At 34.7% G+C, this 26,607-nt stretch overlaps 3 protein-coding genes and 1 pseudogene across 4 annotated transcripts; 1 reads left to right on the plus strand and 3 right to left on the minus strand.

Annotated features, from left to right (window-relative positions):
- Positions 1–988: 988 nt before the first annotated feature.
- LOC119983932 (leucine carboxyl methyltransferase 1 homolog) lies at positions 989–4,805 on the minus strand. Of its 2 annotated transcripts, none has more exons than XM_038827667.1 (8): positions 4,616–4,805; positions 3,904–3,992; positions 3,672–3,814; positions 3,360–3,407; positions 3,160–3,241; positions 1,707–1,809; positions 1,307–1,427; positions 989–1,142 (listed from the first exon to the last, which is right to left on the minus strand). In XM_038827667.1, the coding sequence occupies exons 1-8, from the start codon at positions 4,684–4,686 to the stop codon at positions 1,080–1,082; spliced, it is 720 nt and encodes a 239-aa protein (XP_038683595.1). In that variant the 5' UTR covers positions 4,687–4,805; the 3' UTR covers positions 989–1,079. The 2 variants fall into 2 exon arrangements, 1 of the variants encoding a protein (XP_038683595.1); XR_005464801.1 differs by having other exon boundaries at positions 1,006–1,142; positions 1,307–1,404; positions 4,616–4,804.
- A 592-nt stretch (positions 4,806–5,397) lies between these two features.
- On the plus strand, positions 5,398–12,022 carry LOC119983680 (annotated as a pseudogene).
- A 4,224-nt stretch (positions 12,023–16,246) lies between these two features.
- On the minus strand, positions 16,247–16,927 carry LOC119984870 (ethylene-responsive transcription factor 13-like). The gene has a single exon (XM_038829009.1). The coding sequence runs from the start codon at positions 16,893–16,895 to the stop codon at positions 16,335–16,337; it is 561 nt and encodes a 186-aa protein (XP_038684937.1). The 5' UTR covers positions 16,896–16,927; the 3' UTR covers positions 16,247–16,334.
- Positions 16,928–24,710: 7,783 nt separating this feature from the next.
- LOC119983289 (ethylene-responsive transcription factor 2-like) lies at positions 24,711–25,694 on the minus strand. Its single transcript, XM_038826949.1, has one exon. The coding sequence runs from the start codon at positions 25,650–25,652 to the stop codon at positions 24,888–24,890; it is 765 nt and encodes a 254-aa protein (XP_038682877.1). The 5' UTR covers positions 25,653–25,694; the 3' UTR covers positions 24,711–24,887.
- Positions 25,695–26,607: the final 913 nt, after the last annotated feature.

Raw genomic sequence — 26,607 nt, forward strand, 5'->3', positions numbered from 1 at the left:
AAATCCTGGATAATCAGCCATCTAATAGCTTTAAAACAACATGAATTTAGGGATTCTTCATAACTTCTAGTCTGGTGCTATTTATCCATTTATCAAAGTAAATGTGGCTCATCTTGTTTGTACTATAGATAACAACATTTCATTAATTCAAATGTATCTAGAAGAGGATTCAAAACAGAACTGCCTTGTGTACCACAAGCACGCAACAAGTGAATCATCATGAATTTGCACTCGCATTAGAAAAATTTTACATTGATTTTGGTTAACTTTTTAAACAAAAACTAACCATTAAAATGTATTTTATAAGACACAAGAGGCGTTAGATTTTTAATAGATTTTTGAAAATTCAATGCATTAGGCTCCCTCTCCAAGAACTTAGAACCAGAAACTGACAGCCAATGCTTAGGTGATGACCGCATGCATTTAATTCCCCTATTTTCACCAGCAAAGCAATCAAATCTGTGAGAGAGAGAGAGAGAGAAAGAGGAGGGGGGAGGAGAGGGGACTGACAGACAGCTTTGCGTCAATTCAAGGTTAAAAAATGATGCACCATAGACAAGAAGCAAGCAACTCATACTCATTCAGAGCCATAGATGCATTTGATGAAAGAGAGGGAGAGAATAAACAAGAAAGAAATGGTGCATGCCACTGCTTCAAGGAGGGAACTAATGCAAATGTCAAATACAAAGAATGTGGTTCATAATTATTCTTTCACGTATTCAGTGTGGATCAAGATAAGTGCCCAGAATGTTTAAACCAGCCTCCAACAGCCTTTTGGCTCAAAGTGGGGAGGCAAGAGAACCAGATTATCAAAAGGAAAGGGAGAGAAACTTGCAATAAGCTTAAGTATGTGTTTAGTAAGAGGCGAAACATTGTCATATTCTGATAGAGGTTGAATTTTCTTCTTTTCATATTAAAAATTGCAAACCCAACTGCTTTAATGTGTTTTCTGATAAAAAGAACTAAAATGAAAAGAATGGGAAAATAAAAGACGAAAAATGAAAGGCTTAAATGAATATAGTTCCAGAAGTAAAATATAATTTAACTATTAGTTGAAAAACAGTACTGATAATAAGTGTTCAGAAAAATTTAACCTCCAAATTTCTGATCATTTGCTGTCCAAAAGCGTCATCGGGATGAATCTGCAGAAAAATCACTAGTAAAGCAACAAAAACATATTTTTCTACTAAGTGGTTTAACACTGTTTGGACTTAAATCTAACAAAATAAAGATGCCAGGAACACCAACGACAACTGCAACTAACAGATGTATAATGAAGAAATTCAGTTTCAAAAAGGTGTAGAACCTGCTCATAGAGGAAAAATATTGCAGTAGAAAATGTTTTTGAAGCCCAACCAACTATTGCACGGCTTGAATCAGGATCCAAGTATATCAAAACGCATTCTGCAATGATAAATGTTGGCAGGCTGATAACAATATCAGAATGAAGCAGCTTAATTCAGCACAAATAAAACTAACATATCACCATAGGTAAAAGGTAATAGGACTACATATATTAAACACAATCTTATTGGTTACTTAGGATACACGGAGAAGGGAGAAAATTGCTAGCAACTATCAATTAAAATTGACTTTCTGATCTGGGCGGTTCTTGAAGAACCCTAATTGGATACACACTCACATAAAAACTTCAACAGGAAGCAAGTAATCATTTTGTCGACTGAAAGACTGACCTACGTACATACCTAGGATCCATATTAGCCAAAGTAATAACATCGTCTAATCTCTGTATGTCACGCAAATCAACTGGGAGGAGCTTGTAATGATCATCAAGCACTTCTCCTCTCTCTGCAAAGCAGCAGATGCCATGATAATGCAATGTAATAAAAAATTAGTATGGGAACATTCATGCATTGCACTTTTTCACGTTTTATATCAAAGTAACTTAGTAGTCAGTATGAAAGTTTGCCACAAATTATATCAGAGGCAAACAAATTGTAACAGCCAAGCATGCATCAAATATTAGTTAGCCATACTATACTTATATCTCCTACGCATTTCCACACTTCAATTGGAATTCCATCATATCCCATGACTTTACACCCTTTCATTCTACTTAGCTTCTTTCACTTCAGTCATCCTAATACGTTTTTATATACCACGGATCCTATTCTCAAGAGAGAGATGGAGTTCCTCGATGTTCCCTACGTGGCTGCCATTAAGCAGTACATTGAAGTAACTTCTCCACCTATCATTAATTTCTACATCCTTCACCAAATGCTATCATCCATATCTTAAATGACATTCATATATGAAATTCATTGCTGTTCCATTTTGCATGGAAGTTTTTTTTACCCCAAGGCATGAGATATTATTGCACACTTCATGCTAATATTAGTGAGGTAGTGCGAGAAGTTGACAAAATTTCAAGTATGAAACATAAAAAGGAGAATATGGAGACCCAGAAAGACATGAATGGAAGAGATAAACAAGGATGTGGCCGTATAGTCTATATAATTAGTCGAGAGTATAGCTTTTGCTAGAAATGAATAGCAAATGAGAAAACATGTGATTGATTCTCACTAATTTTTTGTATACATTCATACAGCCTACACTTCCCAGACCATCCAAACATTGTGAGAGTTGCAAACAGAATGTTGTTTCCTTCATATACTTAATAGATGACTAAATTGTAACAATAATTGTCGGGTACAATGTTAGAATACGGACATGTAAATGCATGCAACAAAATTTTGAGAAAAAAAGTATACTTGGTCCAGTGGCGTGTTAGAGTTACTTTATTGCAACCTAGGGGTCACATCACGTTTCCAAACCCTGGCAACAATGTCTTTGCAATCCAAGCGTAAGTTCGTGTCAATCTGTAGTTCCCAGATCCTGCCATCATTGCAATAACCTTGTCCATGACATGACAGAGTGATCATATTTTAATGAGTTGCAATAACTCGTTATGAGTAAATTTGTTCAATGTTGAGCTTTATTCAAATATTTTGAATATTTTTCTACTGAACCTTGTATAATTTAAGCTTTTAGCAGCATAAAGCATTCAAAAGCATGAAACTAGTGCAACGCCTGGAATAGCCACAAACAATTGTCACAGATATAGATAAAAAATCAGCTAGTGAGCCATTCTATAAGAGCACATCCAGCAATCTGCCATCAGAGACCGAGGGTGCTCACCTCGTGAAATAGATGCGGTTGCACCAACTTTGTCCCTCAACTGGCTGCAGGTTTCAATGAGTGCTGCTTTTTTACTAGTCACCTAAGAAATGTTTTTCTTCAATTAATTGCATCACAAATAATACCGCTTTATTTTATGTAAACCTTGGTAACAAAGGTTAAACAGTGAGTTATAGTTATGGATAAATTTGAACTTGTACCTCCTTAAAATCCAGCTCTACATATAAATGTGGGGCCTTCCCTTCATCCTGTCAGCAAAGAAAAAGTAATTCATCAAACCCTCAGCTGTATATGGCTCCAAAAAATAAGTAGATAAATGAACTAAAACAATCAGAAGGATAAAAGGGGAAAACTATTTAACATTGTCAAGGTAAAGGGAAGAAAAGTAAAGAACTCAGAAAAAATATAAACACATAAGCAATTGTGATTAAAATATGATACGCTAAACATGATATGGAAAAGAACATATTGGATGGTCTGTATTTATGCCAATTGACAATAAACTCAGGCACCTGTAACTGGAAATATGTTGTATCGAAGCCAGCTCCAAGTGACAATATCTGCTTCTTTGTGCAGCTGTTTTCATCAGTATTGGCTTCACTCTGGAGAAACTGAAAAAGAAGCTTCCGAAACGCAGCCCACCGAGCAAAGTAACCTCCACATAATATTATGATGAAATCAGGCCATATAGTAACAAAAAAGAACATCCAAATGCCAATCATTCATCCCTGAACGAAAATTTACCACGATTGATGATAGGGGATCGCCTTACAGGTCGTCTCACAAATAAGTTGACGTAATCATCTCTCATGTACCCCTTCTTAACACAGGACCTTCAACACAAACACAAATTTATATACACAATTATCCAACATGGTTGAAAATATATCATTGCACTTTCCACACGATGACAAACAATCATAGGTTATTTCCCAAGTACAAAGGAATTAAGCAATAAAAATTTTCATCTAAAATTTTGTCCTAATCTTTATTTCCTAAACAGACTTGCCAGGAGATACTAAACAGTTCCACAAGGCAAAACCGGAACTACCATAGATCATTTCAAAACAGAATACGACGGTCCGTCTAGAAATTTCACCGTTCTGCTGGGTGAAGCATGTACAAAGAATACGAACAAATATTCATCATTGACGAAGACAAAGGAATGCAAGCAATAACTAAACAGAGTGGCAGGTTAAATTAACGTTGCGTCGGTGATTCAAACCAATCCAAGACAGTAATTGAAAATAATAAACGAACGATAGATCTTTCCCAAGCATAATAAGCCAGAGGGAATTATCATCCGAATTTTCTTCCATGCAATTCGTTCTCAAACGCATCCGAACAGACTAGCAGGAGAAAATTTTAGGTTACGCATGGAGAAAACAGAACTAATTGAGCATATGAATAGAAAATTTGAAACAAACAATACGGAAACGATGATTAGTGTCCTCACAATTTACTAGCAGAAGCGTCGTCGTTTGTGGCCATAACCGCCACTCTGTTGCTGTGCGAATCTGCTGCCATCCTCTCCTGTTTTTTTTCCCTCGAGACAGAAGACGAAGTGGAGGAGATTTTTAGAAAATGCGATGAGAGCTCAGACGATTGTGGTGTGTTTCAGACTTTCAGGGTTTGTTTAAACCGTTCTCAAGAAACGCTTCAAAAAACGCGTTTTCTATATTGGCTGAATGTCAACTTACTACTTGATTTTTGGATGAATAAAAAAATCAAACTCAATCAGATTGAGTTACGCACTAAGAGCGAATTGAGATATAAGATATTTATGATATTTTATTGAGAAATACACTACTTAAGCATGGAAGTATTGTCGGACAATGATAATATCGCACTAGAAGCTAATTGAGATATAAGATATTTATGATATTTTATTGAGAAATACACTAATCTGAGCATAGGTGTTCTCGGCCAACAAATAATATCCCGCTTTATTGTTCCTATGAGATTCAAGATATCGGCGTCACAACTTCATTACTACTAACATGTAGTGTTGGGGATTTTTCCATCACAAAATATAACATAAATATGTCAATTTTATTTTCCAAAAATAGTTTGGATTTTAAGAAAAAAATTAGTTGGAAAAATAATGAAAATTTTGTAGTAATTAATTAAAGACTAATACAAAATTAATTAATCACTATTTATTTGCTAAACTCCAGGAAAAAGAGTTCATTGTTGTTGCGGAACCAGAAACAAGGCGTCTCTCTGGCTCTCCGTACCCGAAGTGACAGTCCTTGGCCACTTACAAAATCACTCTCCCATTCTCTCACTCTCGCTTCACAATCCCCAAAACCCTAGAAACCCACCTCTGTCGCTCACACAGACTTCCGGGAACCCTAATTTTTTTCATTGCTCCTTACGGCGTTACATCCTTAATATTTATACTATTTATTTGAATTCTGGTGTTGCGGCTTTCTTAAAAAGATGGACATCGAGCAAAAGCAAGCGGAGTTAATCGACTCTTTGTGAAGAAAGCATCGGCTAACAAGGGCTCCGCTCTCGCGCCTGTGATTGTGGAAGCCACCTCGCACCCTTCCCTCTTTGCCTTCTCGGAGATTCTCGCCGTGCCTACAGTTTCCGAGGCAAGACAAACGCCTTTGTTGAGTCTGCACTCTTTATTTTGCTGTATTTATTTTAGGGTTTTATACTTGTTTTTGTTGAGTATTGTTTTTGTCAAAGTTTGTGTGTGTGGTTTGTTAATTCGGAATCACGTAGAAGCGAGATAAATCTGATTCTACTAGTTTGTTTGCAGCTTCTTTAGATGGATCCATGCTGTTTTGATGGATTATTTTTTGGTCTTGTTATTGTTAATGGATTTGATTACAAGAAAGTAAGGAAATATAAATAGTTGGGATTTTGGGGACTATTTTCTTGATATGGATGCTTATGTGTTAAGTCCATAGATTGCTGAGAAATACTGTATTCCGCACTGAATTTGCCATGTTCTCTTCAGTTGATGATGGATTAATGATGTTTTAAGAATTGGCATTTAGCGTAGTTAATGTATTTCCTGAGATGGAAGTTTGGATATCGAGATGTGTTTGTGCAATAATATATATATCTATTACGTGTTTCTCCAATCTCAAAGCATTTGGACGAATATTTTACACTAGTAAATCCAATCCACGATTGATTGAATAATATATGTATATATATATATGGATCCTCATATGTCAAGTCCATAAATGACTGAAAAAGAATCTACATAGTGCATGTTCTCCATGGATAAGGGAAGCATGAAAGGGGAAGGCTAGGGTTCAGCCATAAACTTGGATGGCTTAGTTTGAATCTTTTGCATATGGGAATTAATGCCACAGTTGTGGTTTTCCAGTGACTGCTAGTGTCCTATTTATTTTGCAGTGGTGCAAGGGTGGGTCCAAAGTGGCTTGACCTTGGCAAGGTTCCATGTTCATTGTATAATCTCTTGAATGGTGGTTTGATTATTTTTTTTTTGTAATGTCAGTGCTTTTCCACCTTCATGGGACAGCACTAGCTACATTTGCGTGGCCTCTTGGTTATATATCGGTTTATGATATAGGTTCATGATCAAATATTGCTTTCTAGACATTGTAACATTATTATGTAGCCTTGTTCTCCTTTCTGTTGTTTTTTTTCCTTCTCTGTTATTTTTCTTTTTTTCGGTGTATATTTTCTGTGAGTGCTCTCTCTCTCTCTCTCTCTGTGCCCCTAGAATAAAGTTTTCTTTTGTACAAAAAAATGGTCTTTGGAAATTGAAGCCTAGGGTCTTTGTCTAAATTTTTTTTAACCTTCTTATTTTATGTGAAGAGAAGTGAATTTGGTAAATTTGTCCTCAGCTGATCTTCTTTGATCTATTTTGGTTCCTGAAAGAATGTGCCCATGAGTTTTGACCAAGTGAAAACATTTGCAGTAGAGTAATTGTGCATAAGATCTTATCTCGACATTTGTTGTAAGACTAGGCATGTAAATGCTGTTTACATTTTTGTTGTGTATGTGTGTTTTTTTTTCCCTTCCTCTTACATACATCAGTTGTTTCACGTATTTTTAGCCTTTTTCGTCATTTATTTTCCCTTTATTTATATTATCAGTATCACTGACCTGTCAGTTTTTTCTTGCCATCATTTTCTTTATACGATTATTGGACTTTAAATGGTGTGTTCAAGTTATGTTGTGATTTGGTTTTAGTTTTTTCAATATCCCTCATAATCGGATTATGCGCTCTTTTTATTGTGCAGCTTGAAGGAACTGAAAATTCTGTATTACTAGATGTGCTGCGTTTGTTTGCACATGGACATGGAGTGATTACAAGAGTAAGCTCAGTAACTCCTGCTTATTTTAGAAAGAAATATGCCATCTCTCTCTTTATCTAATATTTTAAGCGAATAATAGTTGGTTCTTAGTATTTGTTGGTCTAATATGTTCCATTTTCATAAAAAAAAAAAACGTGATTCTTGTTTCTGGCCCGTCTTGAAGACTTTTGTGTTTGATACTGATTTGCACTTGGCTACATGGTGTTAAGATCAACAAGTTTTTAAGTCAGAGGGGGCTAATGATTATAGAGTTGACTATATTATGTAGCTTGGAAAGGGTATCATGTTCTCCTGATTTGATTTTGACATGTAAAATATTTTCATTTAGCATCTACCTTTGAGGTCGAATTTACTGATACATTAGGAATTGAAATCTTGTGTCTGGTTCTGAGCATTTGAGTGGTATTAGCCATTTCAGAAATTTCTTCTATTATTTATAAGTATGAGCTGACAGGATTTACCGAAAGCTAGATATTTGATTGTGGTTGGAGTATTTGATTGGTTAGTTGGGGTGATCTAGAAGGCGGTATGCTTCTATAAGGGCGTTCAAGTGACCTGACCGCCATGTGTGGGTGTTTAAGAGTGTTATGTTACAACATGAGAGAAAAAGCTACAGGTTTGATTGCAGTCAATTGGGTTAGTAGCAGTGAATTGCCGGGGGATGGCTTGAAAACAGGTGACAGGGAAAGATCTTGTTAAACACTTTTATTATGACCTGCTGGTTGGTGTGGCTGTGGAGAAATCATAGACCGTTTGCTGATAAAGAAGCTGCAATTGGATTATGTATAGTCAACTCTACTACTGTCTAGTTTTTGCTTACTAGGCATTTTCACAATTTTCTTGGAGTTGAGACAGTTTGAATTTTATTTGCGTTTCTCTTGCTGGTTTCGGTATATTCTGCTTTGTTTATAGGTCACAAATATCTATCAGTATAACTCATACATGCATCATAGTTAAGAGGGAAGCTTGGTGCAGGATTCTCCAATTGGTGAAGTGTCTGTGGAGGGTCACTTGTATGCCCCTTGTTGCTGCCCGCAATACATTCTCTTGTCCATAGACTGACATTTGGGCTTTGACTGAGAAGGCTGCGAAATTCTTACTGACATGGATACAGTTGGGACTTGGGAGTATCTTTCACTTCATGAGAGTAGTTGTAATTTTTTTACTGGAATGATTCTTTTGGCACTTTCTTTTATCTTTTTCTTCCTTCAAATGACAAAAGAGAAGTTTTCAGGCTTATGCCAGAGAATACAAGATACATATTGGGGAGCACTGAAGTAAAAATTAAGCATCATTCAAAAATCCATAGACCACATACTCCCTGAAGCAATGTGCCTGTCCATGTTTTTGGCTGTTACTTTAGTCTTTTTCTTATTGTGCTAGATTTTGAGGAGCTACATTAGGGGATGCTGTTTCAGTTAATAGGGCTGCTATGCCCTTGTAGTTGTCATGGAAGTATAAGCTTGATGATTGGGAACTTTGGAACTGGTTCCCTTTTCCCCTTCCCTCGTGTGTATATCAATTGTTCTATGAACTGCATCTATAAGCTTGTTTTGCTTCGGATTTTCAAGTCTTAGTGTAATGCAATTTTGTAACCAGATGTTCTTGTGACAGATAATATTAACTGTCTTCCACCATTAGTTCCTGATCAAGTTCTCAAGATGAAGCAACTTACTGTGCTAACACTGGCAGAAACAAACAAGGTATCCGTTGCTTGAAATGTTAACCATTGTCAATTGTCATTGAGATATGCATGCATATTTCATTAGCTCATTCATTTTCATGGTACTTGATGGCAAAAAAAATCCTCGCACATGTATTATAGCCAGGGTTGCATGCTGCAGGAAGGCAACATTTTGCATACTGTAAGCTGTTGTTTGTTTTGTATCTTTTGTCCAACATGACTTATGCTTACATAGTTACGCTTGGACTGTTTTAACAGTGATCATTAAAATTTTGTGGTGTTGATTTGATTTTGTCAGAAATTCTCTTACTAACTTTCATGTTAGGGTGGTCAATTGCTATAATTCAACTGGAAGTTTTCCACTGTTTTTTTGGTTTATTGTTATTCTAAACGTTTGAATTTTCATTTGACCGATATTGGGCACTTTTTATGGGTTTATATCCCCCCCCCCCCCAAGTTTTCATGCATGTTGCTGGGACCAGGTGGTGGTGGTGGTGGTGGGGCTATAATTATTTCATTTATCTTTTTGGTCATTTGAAATAGCCTAATATTCTTGAATTCTAACCATTTTGTCCTTCTCCAGGTACTGCCTTATGATCAACTAATGCAGGAGCTTGATGTTAGAAATGTGCGTGAACTTGAAGATTTTCTTATCAATGAGTGCATGTATGCGGTAGGTTTTTCGCCATCTACATTGCAATCTTCTGACCCTGAACATAATCATACTTTTTCTTGCAATTGTGCTGATTGTTGCGACCTGTTCTTTTTCTGGGTTTTTGTTAGGGGGTGGTTAGAGGAAAGCTGGATCAGTTTCGAAGGTGCTTTGAGGTCTGAGAATGCTGTCCTTCCTCATATTATTATTTTTTTTTACCACTTCTACTACCTTTCTCCTTTAAGTTTTTTATTGCTTTTTCGAATATTTATTTTTTTTATACTTCAGGTCCAATTTGCTGCTGGGAGGGATTTGAGGCCTGGACAACTTGGAAATATGATAGAAACACTATCGAATTGGTAAAGATTTCCAATTCATTTAGCATTCTGAATGTGTTGTACTTGTACTCTGATTTCTGGTCCTGCTGTAAGTGTAGAATTGGCACAGGTATCTGGAAATTCAAATAGTTCTGATATACTCACTGTAATATATCCCAGTCCAATACTTGAGTTCTGATATACTCACTGAGTCACTGTAATATATCTCTGTCCGACACTTTTGACCTTGTAAAATTCTCATGTCAAAGGAAATTGTGTATTTGTGTTTATGTGTCCTCATATCCGTGAACTTGGGTCCTGTTTGTGGATGATGTTTATTTAGATGTTAGCTTTTATTTTATTTGGCTTGCTAGTTTAAGGTGTTCACTCTTGATCTCCCTTGGTTCCATTATTACCATAATTTTTTGCCACAAGCTTTTGGATAAAAATATTTTCCTGTCTGCTTCTATCTTTACCTTTATGCCGGAGTATCTTCAAGTTCTTATATCAGATTTTACCAGCATAATTTCTAATGTTAATCTATGAATTGAAATCTAGGTTGACTACATCTGATAATCTACTTGTCTCAATTAAGAGAAGATAAAATGGGCTGATAATATGAGTGAGTTAGACAAGAAGCACCGGAAGGATGTAGAGGACAAGGTGGAAGATGTGAAGAAGTCCCTTGCCATCAAGGTCAGTTATATCCTGCTTTGTTTGATTGAATGCTTGTTTTTTTGTTGTTTTATCATCATGATAAATTGGACAAGGTGAATAAATAACTGGGCATCCCTTGAGGACAGCTTTGTTAGTTGTTTTAGAAAGTTACCTGTTTAACTTGATCCCGTATTTATATATAGAAATATTGACGAGGAAGTGATGAGTTATACCATCTTAACTTGAGGACTTTTTTTCCCTGTCATGACATGTATAGTTATATATTTTTTTTTCTTTTTTTAGAAGAACCAATGTATATGAGTGTATGCCTTTAATCTTATATGAGCCTGAATAATAATGTCAACGTTTGTTGCTGTTGAAAAAAAGTTGATGGCAATTTTTGTTAAAAGATTGTTTATTTTTGTTATTTGTTATTTTTGTCATTTTTATTTTTTGAAAAGTAAAAAGTCAAGGGGATGGGTAAATGATTAAGTTATATTCAATTACGGGGATATGTTGGTCGATGTGTGTTACTTACGTTGTGGCAGAAGTTACAAACTGTAAGCAGGCCGACATGGACTTCCGAGGGCATGAAGAGATCTTCTCAGAATCTGGTGGGGTGATGGACTATGAGGAAGACCGGAGCCGACCTAAGAGGTGATGTATTAGATTACTCACTCTACTGGATGCAACCCACATTCTAATTGACAGTACACTATTGCATGTTAAGACACCTAATTTAGATGAGCAAATCATTGTTAGCCTACAGAGTAGGACATTCTACGCAAGATCTATATTATTGGCCCTGATATCTATCTTCACAGAGTTGGATAGTTTATTCCACTGTTTGACAAACGGCCTGAAAAAATGCAGGAGGCGACATCCATTTTCGTAAAAAATAGAGCAATGGAACTCATTGGATTGGAGTTAGACGTGCGGCCAGATTTTTGTTCGGGGCATTCCAACACAGATTTATGCTTTTTTTAGGAATGATGATGGTAGAACCGTAGAATATTGAAATTGCCATTGCCACATCCGGAGTAATATTTGGGAAGTGTTTTTTTTTTTTTTTTTTCGTCTTGAACAAGTGTTATTCCACTTTTGAGTTGGTGAGAACAGAACCAGATACCAGATTTGGTGGTGCGGCTGAAGTTTTAATTGTTTGATACTTGAATCATTATTTTGCAACAAAATTTGGTTATGATATATTATACTACATCCTGCATCAAATGACCTTGTGGTTGAATTTCTTGTGCATATTCCTTAGCTGCTTTTAAGGCCTTAGATGGGTTGTTTCAGATGAGCTGAACCCAATTTTGCATGGTTCCTGATGTAAAGATGAAGAGTATGAAGAGGGTATTTCTCCAGCACACCCGGCTTATTAGTTATCCAAAAAATAAATGGATGGTCGTTTTCTTTCTCTGAGTTTTACAAAAGGGACAAAGGAGATCATCTGAGAACATCATGAAGCTTGGCTCTGGTTGACAGTGTGTGTTCATTGGCCGTTAAAGTCGTTGGAATGGTTAGAAATACAAAATGACTCACATTGATTGAGTGAGAGTCAACCATGTGGTTTATGAGTTCGAGTCCAACTCCTTTCAATTGTAAAATGCCCTAGTAAGGACAAAATCTTGTGGATTTTAAAGCTCGAAGCAGACAATGTATCTGCGGGTCAAACCTCTCTCACATCTCCCCATTTCATTTTACCCCTCTCAAATTCTTCAATTTATAACATGAATTTCAAAAAATTACTACTTAGAAGTTGATGGCCAACGGACTCCAAAAGAGCAACTCAGGACATATGGAATGCATAAGATTTGGTTGTAGAAAATTTCAACATTATCACTGAAGTGGTTGGCGCTGTCTCTCTCCTTTTTCTTTTTCTTTTTTTTTAAATTTTTGATAATTGGTTTTGTTTCTTGATTTGAACTTTGAAATGTGGGCAACGTATGTAATAGATGCTCTTTACGTTTTGTTGTATACTTGTATTCTACCGCCATAATATATATACATACAGTTCTATGTATACGAATGTATATATACGCATATAAATATATTATTCCTATTCTATTGTATTCAAGTATAGGAGACCTGTAGCTGCAAGGCACCTTTAATTATTACAAGGGTACCATAATTTAAGTTGAATTATTATATACTTTTCGTGGTTTTATTATATTTTATATGAAACAATTGACGTGGTATTCAAGTTTTTATCATTTCATTTATATAGTTATCTACAACATATAATAATAATAAAATGAAATTACCAACGAGAGAGGTGGTTCGATTGATAATCTGTTGAATTAGAAATATGTGTGTCCAAGGTTGAATTTCAAAAGTAAATATATTTCTCTCCGGAATTTTAAAAAAATAAAATGAAATCTGCTGCATAATTTTCTGGTTTTTATATATATTGACCTAATTTGCATATAATTTTATTACCAACTCCGTCACCCATGTATGGTTACTGACGACCGAGTAGCATATATACTAGTCCAAATGGTTTGTAAAACCAGCATTTTAGTAGCATTTGGTACAACGTTTTCAAATTGTTCATTTAAATAGCATTTGAGTATTTTTGATTACTAAGTACCTGAAATACCCCCATTTGTTTAGCATTTGGGTACATCATTTTCTTATTTTTCTTATTTATAAAAATATATTAATAATATTTAAAAATTTACTTTTTAATTTTTTTAATGTTGCATATGTCTTTTGATTGAATATATGGTTAATTCGCATGAAATGTGGAACAATTTGGTAATTAATTGTTTATATTTTATAAAATAAATGTTATAATACTCATGTATGTAATTTGCAATGACATTTGAAACAATATTTATGTTACCAATAAAACTTGAAACAAACCGTCACAACATTTGAAACATCATACATACAGGAATTCTCCTATGTGAATCAAAAGGTATAGACCAACTTTGTGAACCAAAATCCAATGATTGTCATAAAGCACAATATAAATGGGGACCACACATTTACTATGGGATCCACCAAATCTATTATTGAAAAACATGTCCATAAAATTGATCCAAACTTTTGATCTACATAAGAAAATTTCTATCATACATATGTTAACATTCGAAACAATATTTTAAAACTAACATATATACGCGATCTCAAATTATTTCCCAAAAGCTCCCATATCCATAAGATGAACACCATATGCTCCTCACCCCTCTTATTTCAGGCGCATACGTCCCCACGGCCTTCTCCTCCTCCTCACTCCCCTTGTATTTCCCTTTCCCCCAGCGAAGCGTAAAACCCACGCGCCTCCGTTTATTTGGTTTTGTCCATTGTGGTTCAGCTGGTGCCATTGATAGAGTCCCATTCGAAATCATTGCTAATAAAGGACATGAAGTCGTCCAAAATCAGTAATAACGTCGTTGTCATGTACCACAGAAGATGCTGACGTATGGACCCCAAAAGAGCGGGCATCAGAGTCTTTGGAAGCTTCAGAAGAGAAGGCGACACCTGTTATGCTGACTCGATCCTTCTATTTATTTAAATTATTTAATGTTTTTGAGCACGAGCTAATTAAGTTGTTGAAGATTCCATGAAGGATATATGTTTTTTAAAAATTTTAAAAAAATATATTTATATTTTGATGGATCTTACAAACTTAACGATATTGTTTTGTTCTAAAAGAAAAATCAAATTTAACATGAAAAGTGCATGATAATTCTGAATTATTATATATGAAACAAAAGACATTTCATATACTTTTTAGATTGTATTTATTTTTCTTTCGAACAAAAATATATCTTTGGGTTCATAAGATTGATTAAAATACAAATATATATTTTTTCAAATTTAAAAAATATATTTTGAACCCTAAAATGAATCCTAACATTTAGAACTTCATTTTTAAAAACCTTATTTTAAGATCTCATAGGAGGAGAATGAAGTGCTTTGTTGTGATAAAAATATTATGTAATTATATAGGGACAATTATATTAATGAAATATAAGAGCTTCACATACTAATGACGTAAGAAATAGCTGGAATTGTTAGTGATTGCCATATTAAAAAAAAATTTAATTGGGATGATCAATTATTGAAGTCGATAACAAAAGAATTTCTCCTTCCTTCGTTGCATATATATATATATGGTTCAAAGCTTCAAGTATGGGCAGGGTAATTATATATGTATATATTAATTACATTATCTGGAATGTCAGTACTCCCCATTCTTGTCTAGATTTCACGTATGGGCAACCGTGTGGTCACGTTCCTTAAAAACATGATTCAGAATTCAATTTACTAGGATTTTTTTTACTATACAAACATTTATATAAAGTAAATTCCATATTGATAAGTCAGAAGAGGAATAATTATTTACTTTTAGAGTTAGACAAATATAATTTTGTTTATTGAAAGATAAAGTCAAGGTTTCAATTACATCACTAAACCCTCCTGGTCTCTAAAAAAAACCTCTTAACTCTCATCTCATCTTCAAAATTTGATTAAGGAGGATGATAGATCCGACTCTTCTCCATTACGCACATCTTCCTCCTCCTCCCATAGATTTGATATGTCATTTCTCAATTTAGATCTTTTTTTTTTTTAATGTTTTTGTGTTGAATAAGGATTTTGTAAGGTTTCTCTTATTCAGATATAGATCTCCTCCATCCGTCGCGGATTTTCGATTATCGATATTTATGGTATGCTCCAACAATATATATTCGGTTTTCTAGTGATGAGATTTTCAGATTTGAGATAGATTGACCTCTCTTGTTAAAGGGGAAGCCAAGTCCCTTGTTGTAGATCCAAGTTATAATATGTGTGTTGGTTTTTCTATTTAGTCTTTGTTACCCAGCATATACCAGTGGAGTAAGGAATCATTCGGCGGTTGTCCAGCGATGTTCAATGTAATACGGGTTTTGTCCAGGAGTGTCTGGTGAGTAACGTCTTTGTGTTTGTGTTTTTATTTTTTTAAGTCCTCTTAGTTGTATTCTATTTTTATGGTGGCACGAGTGCATGCCTACGGGCCTCAATTATTTGATTTATTGGGTACCTTAATACAATTATATATATATGACTTTTTTCAAAAACAAAAATCACTGAAATATTAATTTCAAAATGATTTCTAATTAATTTGTCAAAAATTATACGATATCAGGCCATCAACATAGTAACATTAAATTCCATTCATACGTTTTAATCCCAATTGATAATGACATGAATTACTCTCATTATTTGATTAAAAAGATTTACTATCTATATAATATAAGGTATTATATGTTGCATTTGTATGTGGAATTATACATCTGAATACGTTATTTGTAGAGAAGACAACTAGCTTATTGGTTGTAAAATTTCGAGCTTTATATACTATGAACAAAAAAAAAAATTAATATGAAAAAAGATTATTTTTTCTTCCTTTTAAATGAGAGGGTGTACAAAATATATGAATAATATGAAACAAGCATAAAAAAAACTATTTTTGGCCACTTCAAAGAGAGAATTTAAAGGAAATTAAAAAAAAAGGTTAGTTGGAATTAATATTATTATTGCAAATAAACAAATATGAGGACAATTTGTCACGTCCGGCTCATTCTCCGCTTAGGCGGATTAGGGGAGGAATCGGAATCGGAAGGGGAAGAAGACGTGGAAGGGGATCGGCGCTTGTGAGTCAATCTAACCGGTTCGTAATCATTAGAGCCAATTAGATGGGGAAAGTTGAGCTTCGCTTTCGAGCCGCGCATTTTGAAAGCGGCTTGGTCATAAGCCAGAGCAGCGTCCTCGGGAGTTTCATAGGTCCCGAGCCAAACTCTGGCGCCGTTCCGTTTAGAGTCCTTGATTTCCGCCGCAAACGTCCCCCACGGCCTTCTCCTCACCCCCTTATATTTCCTCGCCTCCGGTGGCACGTGATCTTCACGCGCTTCCATCTTTGGTGCCTTCGAGACACCGTAGGATGCATCGTCGTTGACAGCTCCGCCGAACTCTAACGACAACAAATCATCCAAAGTAATGTCCGTTTCAAAAACATTAACTGGATTCTCGAAGTTGGTCGGAGATTCAGCTTCGAACAAATCGTCTTCTAGAAGATGCCGACGAATGGAGTCTAGAAGAGTGAAATCAAAGTGATCGCTAGTATTCATTTCTCAGATGTTTGGATATTGCACTGCGTAGTACCGTGTTTGGAACTTCGAAGGTGAAGAGCTATATATATATATATATATATATATATATGTGGAGATAAAGAAGCTTGAAGGGAAGGTGGGGAGTTGTTCTCTGTTGGTTCTTGTTTATTTTATTTGTTTTGGGCTCGTGTTAGTTTAATGAAGATTGTATGAAGGTTCTGCAAATGGTCATGTGTTTAAAGTGTTTGTGGATCCAGAATATATATATATATATATAGACTATTCAATCATTCGTGGATTTATTAGTGTAAAATATTCGTCCAAATGCTTTGAGATTGGAGAAACACGTAATGTTGTCCCCTCGTAATTGAAGTGTAACTTGTAATTACAGCTAGTTCAAATGCTCAACCAAAGTATTATATATTTTTCTGTCTCATGTTCTTTAAATCAATGCAATATTATAGTAATAGGATTTGTGTGTGTATATATTTATTTATTTATTTTTTTAATTTTGGTCAATTTGCGATGAATGCGACATACTTTCGTCTAACACGTTCTATATATATATATATATATATATATATAATTGTAACAGGAAAAAGTTGAGCATTTTGAAACCGGTAGGAATTTGGACCGGAACTTGGGTAGCTTGTGATGGGTTTGATTTTGCCAGGGGTGGAACCAGGATTTGGACAAAGAGGCGGGAGATGGCAAATAAATCTTGCAAGGGTTCGAGAATCGTGCCCACGAATTTTTTAATGATTATTTACAAAAGAAAATTTTGTTGCGAAGTTTTATTTTAACGTGATCTATTGCTGAAAATGTATATGGTGATTAGAGCTCCCAACAAGAAGAAGACTAAGAAAATAAATCGATTAGAAAATTCACACATACATATATATTCGTTATAATATGAATTTTGCATGAACGAGTGAACAATATTTTGTAAGTACTGTTGATTTAATTAATTTTAATTCATTATTTTGTAGTCGTCGTGAAAACAAGAAGAATTAATACTAGATGAATCAATCACTCATTCAAACAATACTCCTTTGACTTTTATGACATAATAATTTCCGACATAATTCAAAAAGTGTGATATAATTTCGTTTGTTTTTGGATTCGGATTAATTAAAAGTGTAGACCAAGTCATAAAATTAATGAGCCCTAGCTTGTAACATATTTATATGCATGATCGTATGGCCTCCAACGTGAACAAACTGAAAAGAAAAAAGATTAGAGTGCGTTTGGTTTAGAAAATATTTTCTATTTTCTATTTTCATTTTTTGTTTTCTATTTTCATTTTTTGTTTCTATTTTCTAAGAATAGAAAACATGTTTGGTTTAAAATATTGAAAAACTGTTTTCTATTTTCAATTAAACATATTATGTATTTACCAATAATATTATCATGAATCAACATTTTTTACTTAAGAAAATATCTCTAAGTGAATTACCCATAATTGATAATTGAGATGGGTAATTAACTTCATTATAGTGAAATAAGACTAATTGAGACTTGAGAGGGATGATTCAATCCTCGCTATGAAACCATGAAAACTGGATCAACCACCCAACTAATATAAATGTCAACTGCCACAACAAAATAAGCAGACAACCCAATTGGGAGCATTGTGCGCAGCAATGTAGGAGTAGAAAAGAGAATGAAGATAAGAGCAGCACAGTAGCAGAAATCGACTTCCGTCGTTTTAAGATCATTCAAAATATGATGTTGTATTACACTTACACTATCAGTTCACAAAATGTTCCAGTTATTGTACTAAATGCTCCACAAGGTTCTCTTTCATATTGTATATGCTTGTTGAATTGTGTCGATGTCGAGCCCATTCAACCTCACCACTAATTCTACATGACCCTTTAGTGTATGAAGTTCTCTCAACCTGCAATAACAAGACATCAAAGACTTGAATCAGGAGAAGGTGGAAGCATAGTAGAAATGTCAAAAGTCCATGGCAACATAAGCTCAAAGTAAAGATAACAAACAAGTCACCGTCCCGTTCATAGACCAAAGTTCTATATTTTTCTTTTCAATAGGTGGCATAACTTCTATATTTCAAGCGAACATATTCCTCGTTAACTGCAGCCAAATTTCTCATTTAAACAGAGATCATATTGTTGCATCTAGCCAAAACAAGGTTGACTTACAAAACAACATTATGATCAACTCACTAACTAAAACAAACAGAATTACATAGTGCTTACCACGTCGAAATAAATTATGGGTACAAAATGAGATCTTTTTCTACTCTATAAGTTCTTGAAAATATGGTATGTAATTATTTTCAAGCAGTAATATCATTTAGCGTGTTATCTTCTCCAGCACACGAAGCAAAAAAATGACTGAAATGAGACTAAATTAACAAAAGCTAAAAGCCTGCTTATCCAAAAAATAAATAAAAAGCAAATAGCTTTGCCATATCTAGATAAGTCTACAAAGGAAAACGAACGATAGTAAAGTTAGACATATCCTGATAGATTAAAGAAGGAAACCCCAAGGACTTGAAGAACTGAAAAAACCCCATAAATTAAAGGGGAAAAAAACATCCAGGAACAGAAACAATTTGGGAAAAATTGAACACAAAAATTTATAGAAAAAAAAGCCACGATTTGCATCTACAGCTAAGAAAACAAAAGGGTTTAGCATATTCAGCAACAAAAAGAACAGGCAGAGACATCTCTTAACCATTGTGATTAACATATGAAAATACATTGGATCATTGATGCATACAGATTAACAACTAAGAGAACAAATAATCTACAATCTACAAGAACAGGCAGTGTGGACAGCTCAAAATCAACTTTATCCTACACAAAATTCTAAGACATCAAAAGGCATGATCACAGACACCCAGCACAAACTCAATCAAGGAGTCCATGGCCATGGCAAGCCAAGCCACTCGATCTCTTCACCTCCAGTCCTCCACAACACTCACAACCCCAAACCATAACAACCCATCAATCCTCCCATGGAAACAACCATCAATTTCCACACCCTTTATCATGAAGCTGATAAAATAGAGAATACATTGATGATCAGTCGACAATATATTCTCAAACATTTGCATTTTTGTTTTCATAAAATAGGGATAGTCCAATTTTCTATCTCAGTTTATTGTATAATAAGGATTAAATACTTACACGGTAATTGTATAAAGTTCTATTCCTTTTGAGGTACTACACTCATGGTCTGCTGGTAATAAAGTGGTTAAAGAGAAATCTGAAAGTTGCAGTAATCGAAAAGCAAGATCCTATGTTGCAATAACCAAAAACAGTTGGAAGGATGATTACCTGCAAATAATCCTAGGAAGAACGTGAATCAACCAAAGAAAACCATAACCATGACCACAAGCACCGAACCCGAGACCGGGAGGAAAGGCACCGCCGATGGGAACGAGATTCGAAGCAGGAGAAGTCTCATGAAAAATCCTCCAGATGCGAGGTTCGAGAAAGTTCTTGAGATGGAGAGTACAAGCGCTGGAAATCGTATGAGCCGAGGGATGACAGAGAGAATAAGAGCAGAGATAAGGGCACGATCGTGAAACTAGGAGGGAGCGGCCTGATGAGCCTCGTGATCACAAATCATCTTGTAGATCCATGAAAATCTATGAGACCAACATCTCAGAATGGTCTCGGAAGATAGGGAGGGAACAGAGGATCTCAAGAGCGACGCCCAAAGAGAAATACGAAAGACAGATACGAAGACGGAAGACTCCGTGTTTTCCATTTTAGAAAACGTATTTTTATTGTTTTCTATTTTCTAATCATTTTCATTTTCTGTGTTTTCTAAATCCTTCAACCAAACGCGTTTTCCATAACGTTTTCTATTTTCCAGAAATTGAAAACAGAAAACAATTAGAAAACATGTATACCAAACACACTATTACCTTCTCAATCTCTCTCTCTCGCTCATGTTGCAAAGATATATAAAAATGAGTTATTTTTGTTGCAGTAAAACGAACATCCCATTCTTGTAACCGGATCGTGACCGTTTGAATGGGATGACAAAAACCTAAAGTCAAATCCAAAATCAAAATTTTTATTATAAGATTTTATTTAGGGTTTTAAGTTTGGGATTTAACTTAGCGCATGAAGTCGAAAAGTTCAAAAGTGGAAATCGGCTTCAATCGACCGAGTAGCATAGAGATAAAACATATATAATTATATATATTGTCAAGTCCTTGAAGCTTTCCACTCACCAAATCTATTACTTCAAATATATATATATATATATATATATATATATATATATATTTTTTTTTCTATTACTTCAAATATATATGGTGACACTAGAGCAAGGTAGTTAAATAGTAAAATCGAATTGGAATATGAGAAGTAGTGTAAAATCGAAATCGTAAAATCGTAAGATTTTACATACCATGTAAATTTAAGAATAATTCTCAATAATGTTCCAAAAATAACATAAAATTTATTGGATATATTTCTGAATCATATTTTTGTTTTATTTTGGTCCGACAGGGTCACTTTACACTCAAATACTTGTCTAAAACTACATTAAAATTAAAAAAAGAAAAAAAGAAATACAAACAATTACAACAGATTTTAACGATTTTACTCGCGATTTTAATGATTTTACTCACGATTTTATGTGATTTTGTGCGATTTTACAACCCTTACGATTCCACATTTCCATTGCTATTTAACTAGGTTTTTATAGGTATGATCGTAAAATCATACAATTTTACGATCAAAATCGCGATTTCAATTACCTTGCACTAGAGAGATACATTGTTCTTATTTATGTTATTATATATATATATATATATATATATATATATATATTCTCATAGATATATTTAAAACAAAACTGATTGGATAGATAAACCTAATTCGAAATTATTTATTTATAAACTGACTTTAATTGATTTATATTTAAAACCAATTATCTCTATTGAAAGATATGTGCACGTTTATTGATCTCTCTTGTGACTCAAAAATTAACAAAAATTAACAAAAGAAGTGACACATTCAAGCATAGAAGGAACCAAAAGAACCATCTCTTCCACGACCCACCACTTCAGAAGTTATTGATACACATAATTAAAAACATGCCATTGAAGCCTCTCCAAGTCTCAGAAGATTAGATTCCTCTCAAATGTGTGGTTTCTTGTGAGGGATTATCTCAAAAATTAACAAGAACTTACAAAAAAAAAAGGTGGCACATTCAAGCATATAGACAAGGAACCAAAAGAACTTTCATGACCCACCATTTCAGAAGTTGTTGATACACATGCCATTGAAGCCTCTCCAAGTCTCAGAAGATTATCAACGAGAGGTGGCGCGATTGACAATTGGTTAGGTTAGACATATGTATGTCCAATGTTCGATTCCAATGAGAAACAAATTTCTCAGTATTATTTCAAAAAAAAAAATCTTAGAAGATTAGATTCCTCACAAGTGTGTGGTTCTGCGATGGATTATCTCAAAAATTAACAAAAACTAACAAAAAAAAATGGCACATTGAAGCATAGAAGGAACCAAAAGAACTTCCATGACCCATCACTTCAGAAATTGTTGAAGCCTCTCCCATGTCTCAGAAGATTAGATTCCTCACAAATGTGTTGTTTTGTGCTGGATTGACCCATCTCTTTGACAGTGCCATGTGAGCTTCTATGGTTTTGAGATTGAATCCAAAATGGCTCTTGCAAAATTTAAGATAAAAAATTTGATAGAGAGAACGATTTCAGTTTGTGGCATATCAAGATACACACACTTTTTACGACAACGAGGAGAAGATTTTGGTTTTAGAAGAGTCAGCCAAATTACCCAAAGAGATGGCAGCAATGATGGACGAGAAGGCCTATAGTGCAATTCAATTATCTATTGCGGAGATCGTAGACGAAGAAACATCCAAGGGGCTATGGGACAAGCTAGATAGCTTGTATATGACAAAATTTCTCACGAACTGGTTGTATCTGAAGCAACAGTTGTATAACCTCGAGCTGGATGCATATATGTCAATACAACAACACCTTGATAATTTTAAATGTATTATCATGGATTTGAAGAATGTTAACGTCAAGGTTGACAAAGAGGACCAAGCTCTTATTCTTCGCTGTTCGCTACCGATCTCATATGATTCTTTTGTTAATTCCATTTTATATGTACATAATTCAATCTCCTTGATCGATGTCAAGGCATCTTTGAACTCGAAGTGTTAAGGACCAAGGACGGTTCTAGGAAAGGCCGCAATAAATCAAATAAGAGTGAAAGTGATACTATTATCATCAATTTTGGTATTCCAAGTTAGACTGTCCAAAGCTCAAAGATCATGGGAAGACAAATGCATAGGCAAATATTGGTTGTGCGAATGTTGGCTTAGATGAAGATTCAACTTTTGTTTTTTCAGTTACAATTCCACAATTTTGCTCCAAGAGGAGTGGATTTTAGATTCGGGTTTTTCCTATCATGTGTCTCCGTATAGGGATGCATTTATTACCTATTATTCAAACAAAGGTGGCACAGTGGGGGGTTTGGGGGTAGCTCCCCCGAAACTGTTTTGAGCTATTTATATGTGATTTGTTAACATCCGATCTAGTAAATATAACTTGGAGTCATTTTAATTGAATTATATACATATATTATTAAAAAATGAGTGACCATGAAATAGTAGGGAAAAAAAACACTGTAAAAGAGGAGACAAAATAGGCCAAATAAAGAGACAAATAGGGGGAAAAACAAAGGGGGAGCGCAACCCTTGAGAGACGAAAACGGGTCTTATAGCGAACTTACATGCATATAAGCATCAGACCAGCATGTGTTTATAATTAATATTTATAAACTTATATGTATATATAGTATTTTCTTTGTCAAAATCTAGGGGAAACGTGCCCCCAATGCCCTCTGTAGCTCTATCTTTGGAATCGACATGCAAGTTTAAACTTTAAAGAGTGTTTGGACTTGGAATTAATGTGTAAAGTTTTAGATTTTGTAATTACTAATATTAAAGAAAACTTACTATTGACATGCTGACGAGAGCCCATGCATGCAAATCAATAGATACCTTCCTAGAAAAGTGTCCAAATCTTACTAGTTATATATGTACCTTTATATATATATATACACCTTGTTGTTTCTAAATTCAATAAATAATGGTAAATGAAATGAAACCCTAATCAAACCCTATACACTTTTAATGAAAAACAAATACTTAAAAGTGAATAAATAAAATTACTCCTAATAAAAAATATATTTGACTCTTAAAAAATACTACTAATTATTTCACAAACAATAAACTTCCTTAGATACCAAAATAAAAAATTTAAAATAAATATTTCGATCTGCATCAGTAATTAATGTATTGATTTTGTCTTGTCATCCTCTTGAAGCACTACCATAAAAAACTGATTAAATATTACCTCAAAATTTTGCAAATTAGAAAAATTGAACCAAGTTTGAAATGATGGCTGAGTCACAAATTAGGTCGTTCTCTTTAAGATGATTTCATGGCTTTGTCTCTGAATTTTGTGCTAGCAGTATAGAGCAACGTCGTCTCCAGGATAAAACAATTTAGAATCTCTGTCAGTGATCTCTACCCACAAAAACACCAAGAATTCCAATACTCATTTCTGTCTTTCTCAAAATTGTCTATCTCATAGCGAATCGTCCTTCCTTCTATTTATAATACTTGAAAAAATAAGTCTCTTTATCGAAAAAAAATCAGAACGACGTGACTCCTCAAATCGACGTAATGTTCTGTTTTAATAAATACAAGAAAATATGTTTTACAATTATAACAAAATAAAAACTGTTATTTAGAAGGTGGGAAAAAAATTTAATAAGCAGTTTAGAAATCAAAAGTTCCAAGGCTCCAAGACCCATCTTTTGATATATATAATAGAGTAGGATTGAAACTTGAGTCTAGGATACAATTCCCAAAACATTAACCACTGTCCTACCCTTCATCTTATGTTCAAAACACACATAAAATTCTTTTAAATATATTCAAACATCAACGCATCCCATTTATGCATCATGCATGGATAATTTGTTTTAGCTTCTCCAACATGGCTGGAGCCGCCGAGGCTATTTGATTCAACCTCTGCTTTGGCTTCGATTGATCAGAATCAGCATTAATATTCTCAGTCTGTACCGTTGAAGAAGATGACCTCACGAAAGGCTTCGTCGAACGGCGCTTATTCGTCACTCTTGTTGGCTCATATCCTTCTACGCCAAGCAAACGTGGGAAATTGAGCTTAGCTTTCGAGCCGCGCATTTCGAAAGCGGCTTTGTCATAAGCCAGAGCCGCATCCTCGGGAGTCTCGTAGGTCCCGATCCAAGTTCTACCGCCGTTCTTCTTCGGGTCCCTAATCTCCGCCGCGTAGGTCCCCCATGGCCTTCTTCGCACGCCTTTATATCTTTCATGCTTCGATGCTGCTGCGCGAGCCTTCTTCACTTTTGGAGCATAATCAGGCTCGGCTACAACATTCTCAGGCATCTCCGTCGACCTTGATTGATTCTGCTCCGCCGCACATGCATCTAATGGCACTATATTATCTTCGTAAGTAACGACGGCGCTGGTATCATTGCACATGGCATTGATTTCTGAACATTCAAACTGTAATGGCACAAAATCGTCGTATAAAAGATCGTCCACTGTGGCGGTGGCGGTGGTGACATTGTAATTGTTAGCCTCCTCGAAGGTGGTTGGAGGAGTTTGGAAGAAATTGTCTGAGAGAAAGAATTCCAAGGCACCCACATCAAAGTCTAGCTCTGGACTATAACTCATGTTATCCATGTCTAGCGGCCAGCCACCTAATTCTCTCTCTCTCTCTCTCTCTCTCTCTCTCTCAATGTGTTGATGTGAGCTGGTTTAGTGAATAGGTGACAGGATTTATATAATAAAGGCTTGATGTGGGTCATTGTCATTTAATTGATTTCCATATATGTATGCTTCTAAAATTGGAGAATTTCTAAAAATAGAATTTAAAAAATTACTTATTCAAGTCTTCACGTACAGCAATAGTAAATCATGTTATACAATTATTACATAAAAAAAATCATGTTGTGATGTGTATTCATGCCTAGCTGGCGAAAATATATCAAGTGGTCTTGAAACACTATACATTGAGCAAGAGACAAGTGTGCGTGTTAAAATCAAGAATTTTTTTTGAAAAAATATATATCTAGAAGGGAGAAGAATCGAAATGACCCCTAAACTTTGATGACTCAGTCGAGTCAGCCCCTGAATTTTATTTTGGGTCAAATAAACTCCTGAGTATGTTGGGGTGGAGGGTGCCATAAACACATAATGAAGGGTATTCATCAAAGTTCAAAGGTTTGTTTGATCCGAAATAAAGTTCAGAGGCTGACTCGACTGAGTCATCAAAGTTTAGGGGTCATTTCGATTCTTCCCCCATATCTAGAACTACAAGACTATTAAGCTACCATGAATGAATTGTATTTTCATAGACAACCTTATGCGTGACTAGTGTTCTTTTATATGTGCCATTGGTATACATATATATCAAGATTTTTACAAAAAATAAAAACTACAAATCGATTTTGCTTCATTAATAAATTTGAGAGAGAGTATTTTTTGTGTGTTTTGGAAGTCATCCACCAATGGAATATTTATAGTAGAGGGAAAATCCAAAATCAGAAAAGAACTAAAACTTTTTTATGAGCGCAATTTCGAAACGAAATTAAATTTCATTTCTCACAAGAGATAAGAGATTAGAATTTAATCTGTG

This window comes from Tripterygium wilfordii, chromosome 18 (genome assembly GCF_013401445.1).
Source record: "Tripterygium wilfordii isolate XIE 37 chromosome 18, ASM1340144v1, whole genome shotgun sequence".
NCBI classification, from domain to species: domain Eukaryota; kingdom Viridiplantae; phylum Streptophyta; class Magnoliopsida; order Celastrales; family Celastraceae; genus Tripterygium; species Tripterygium wilfordii.

Excerpts from the sequence above, each read along its gene's own strand:
- LOC119984870 (XM_038829009.1), bottom strand. The coding sequence starts at position 16,895 with ATGAATACTAGCGATCACTTTGATTTCACTCTTCTAGACTCCATTCGT.
- LOC119983932 (XM_038827667.1), bottom strand. The coding sequence starts at position 4,686 with ATGGCAGCAGATTCGCACAGCAACAGAGTGGCGGTTATGGCCACAAAC. Across the intron at positions 1,810-3,159 it reads AACCGCATCTATTTCACGAG|AGAGAGGAGAAGTGCTTGAT; the intron begins GTGAGCACCCTC and ends GCTGCTTTGCAG. Across the intron at positions 1,428-1,706 it reads TTGGCTAATATGGATCCTAG|CCTGCCAACATTTATCATTG; the intron begins GTATGTACGTAG and ends TATTGTTATCAG.
- LOC119983289 (XM_038826949.1), bottom strand. The coding sequence starts at position 25,652 with ATGGATAACATGAGTTATAGTCCAGAGCTAGACTTTGATGTGGGTGCC.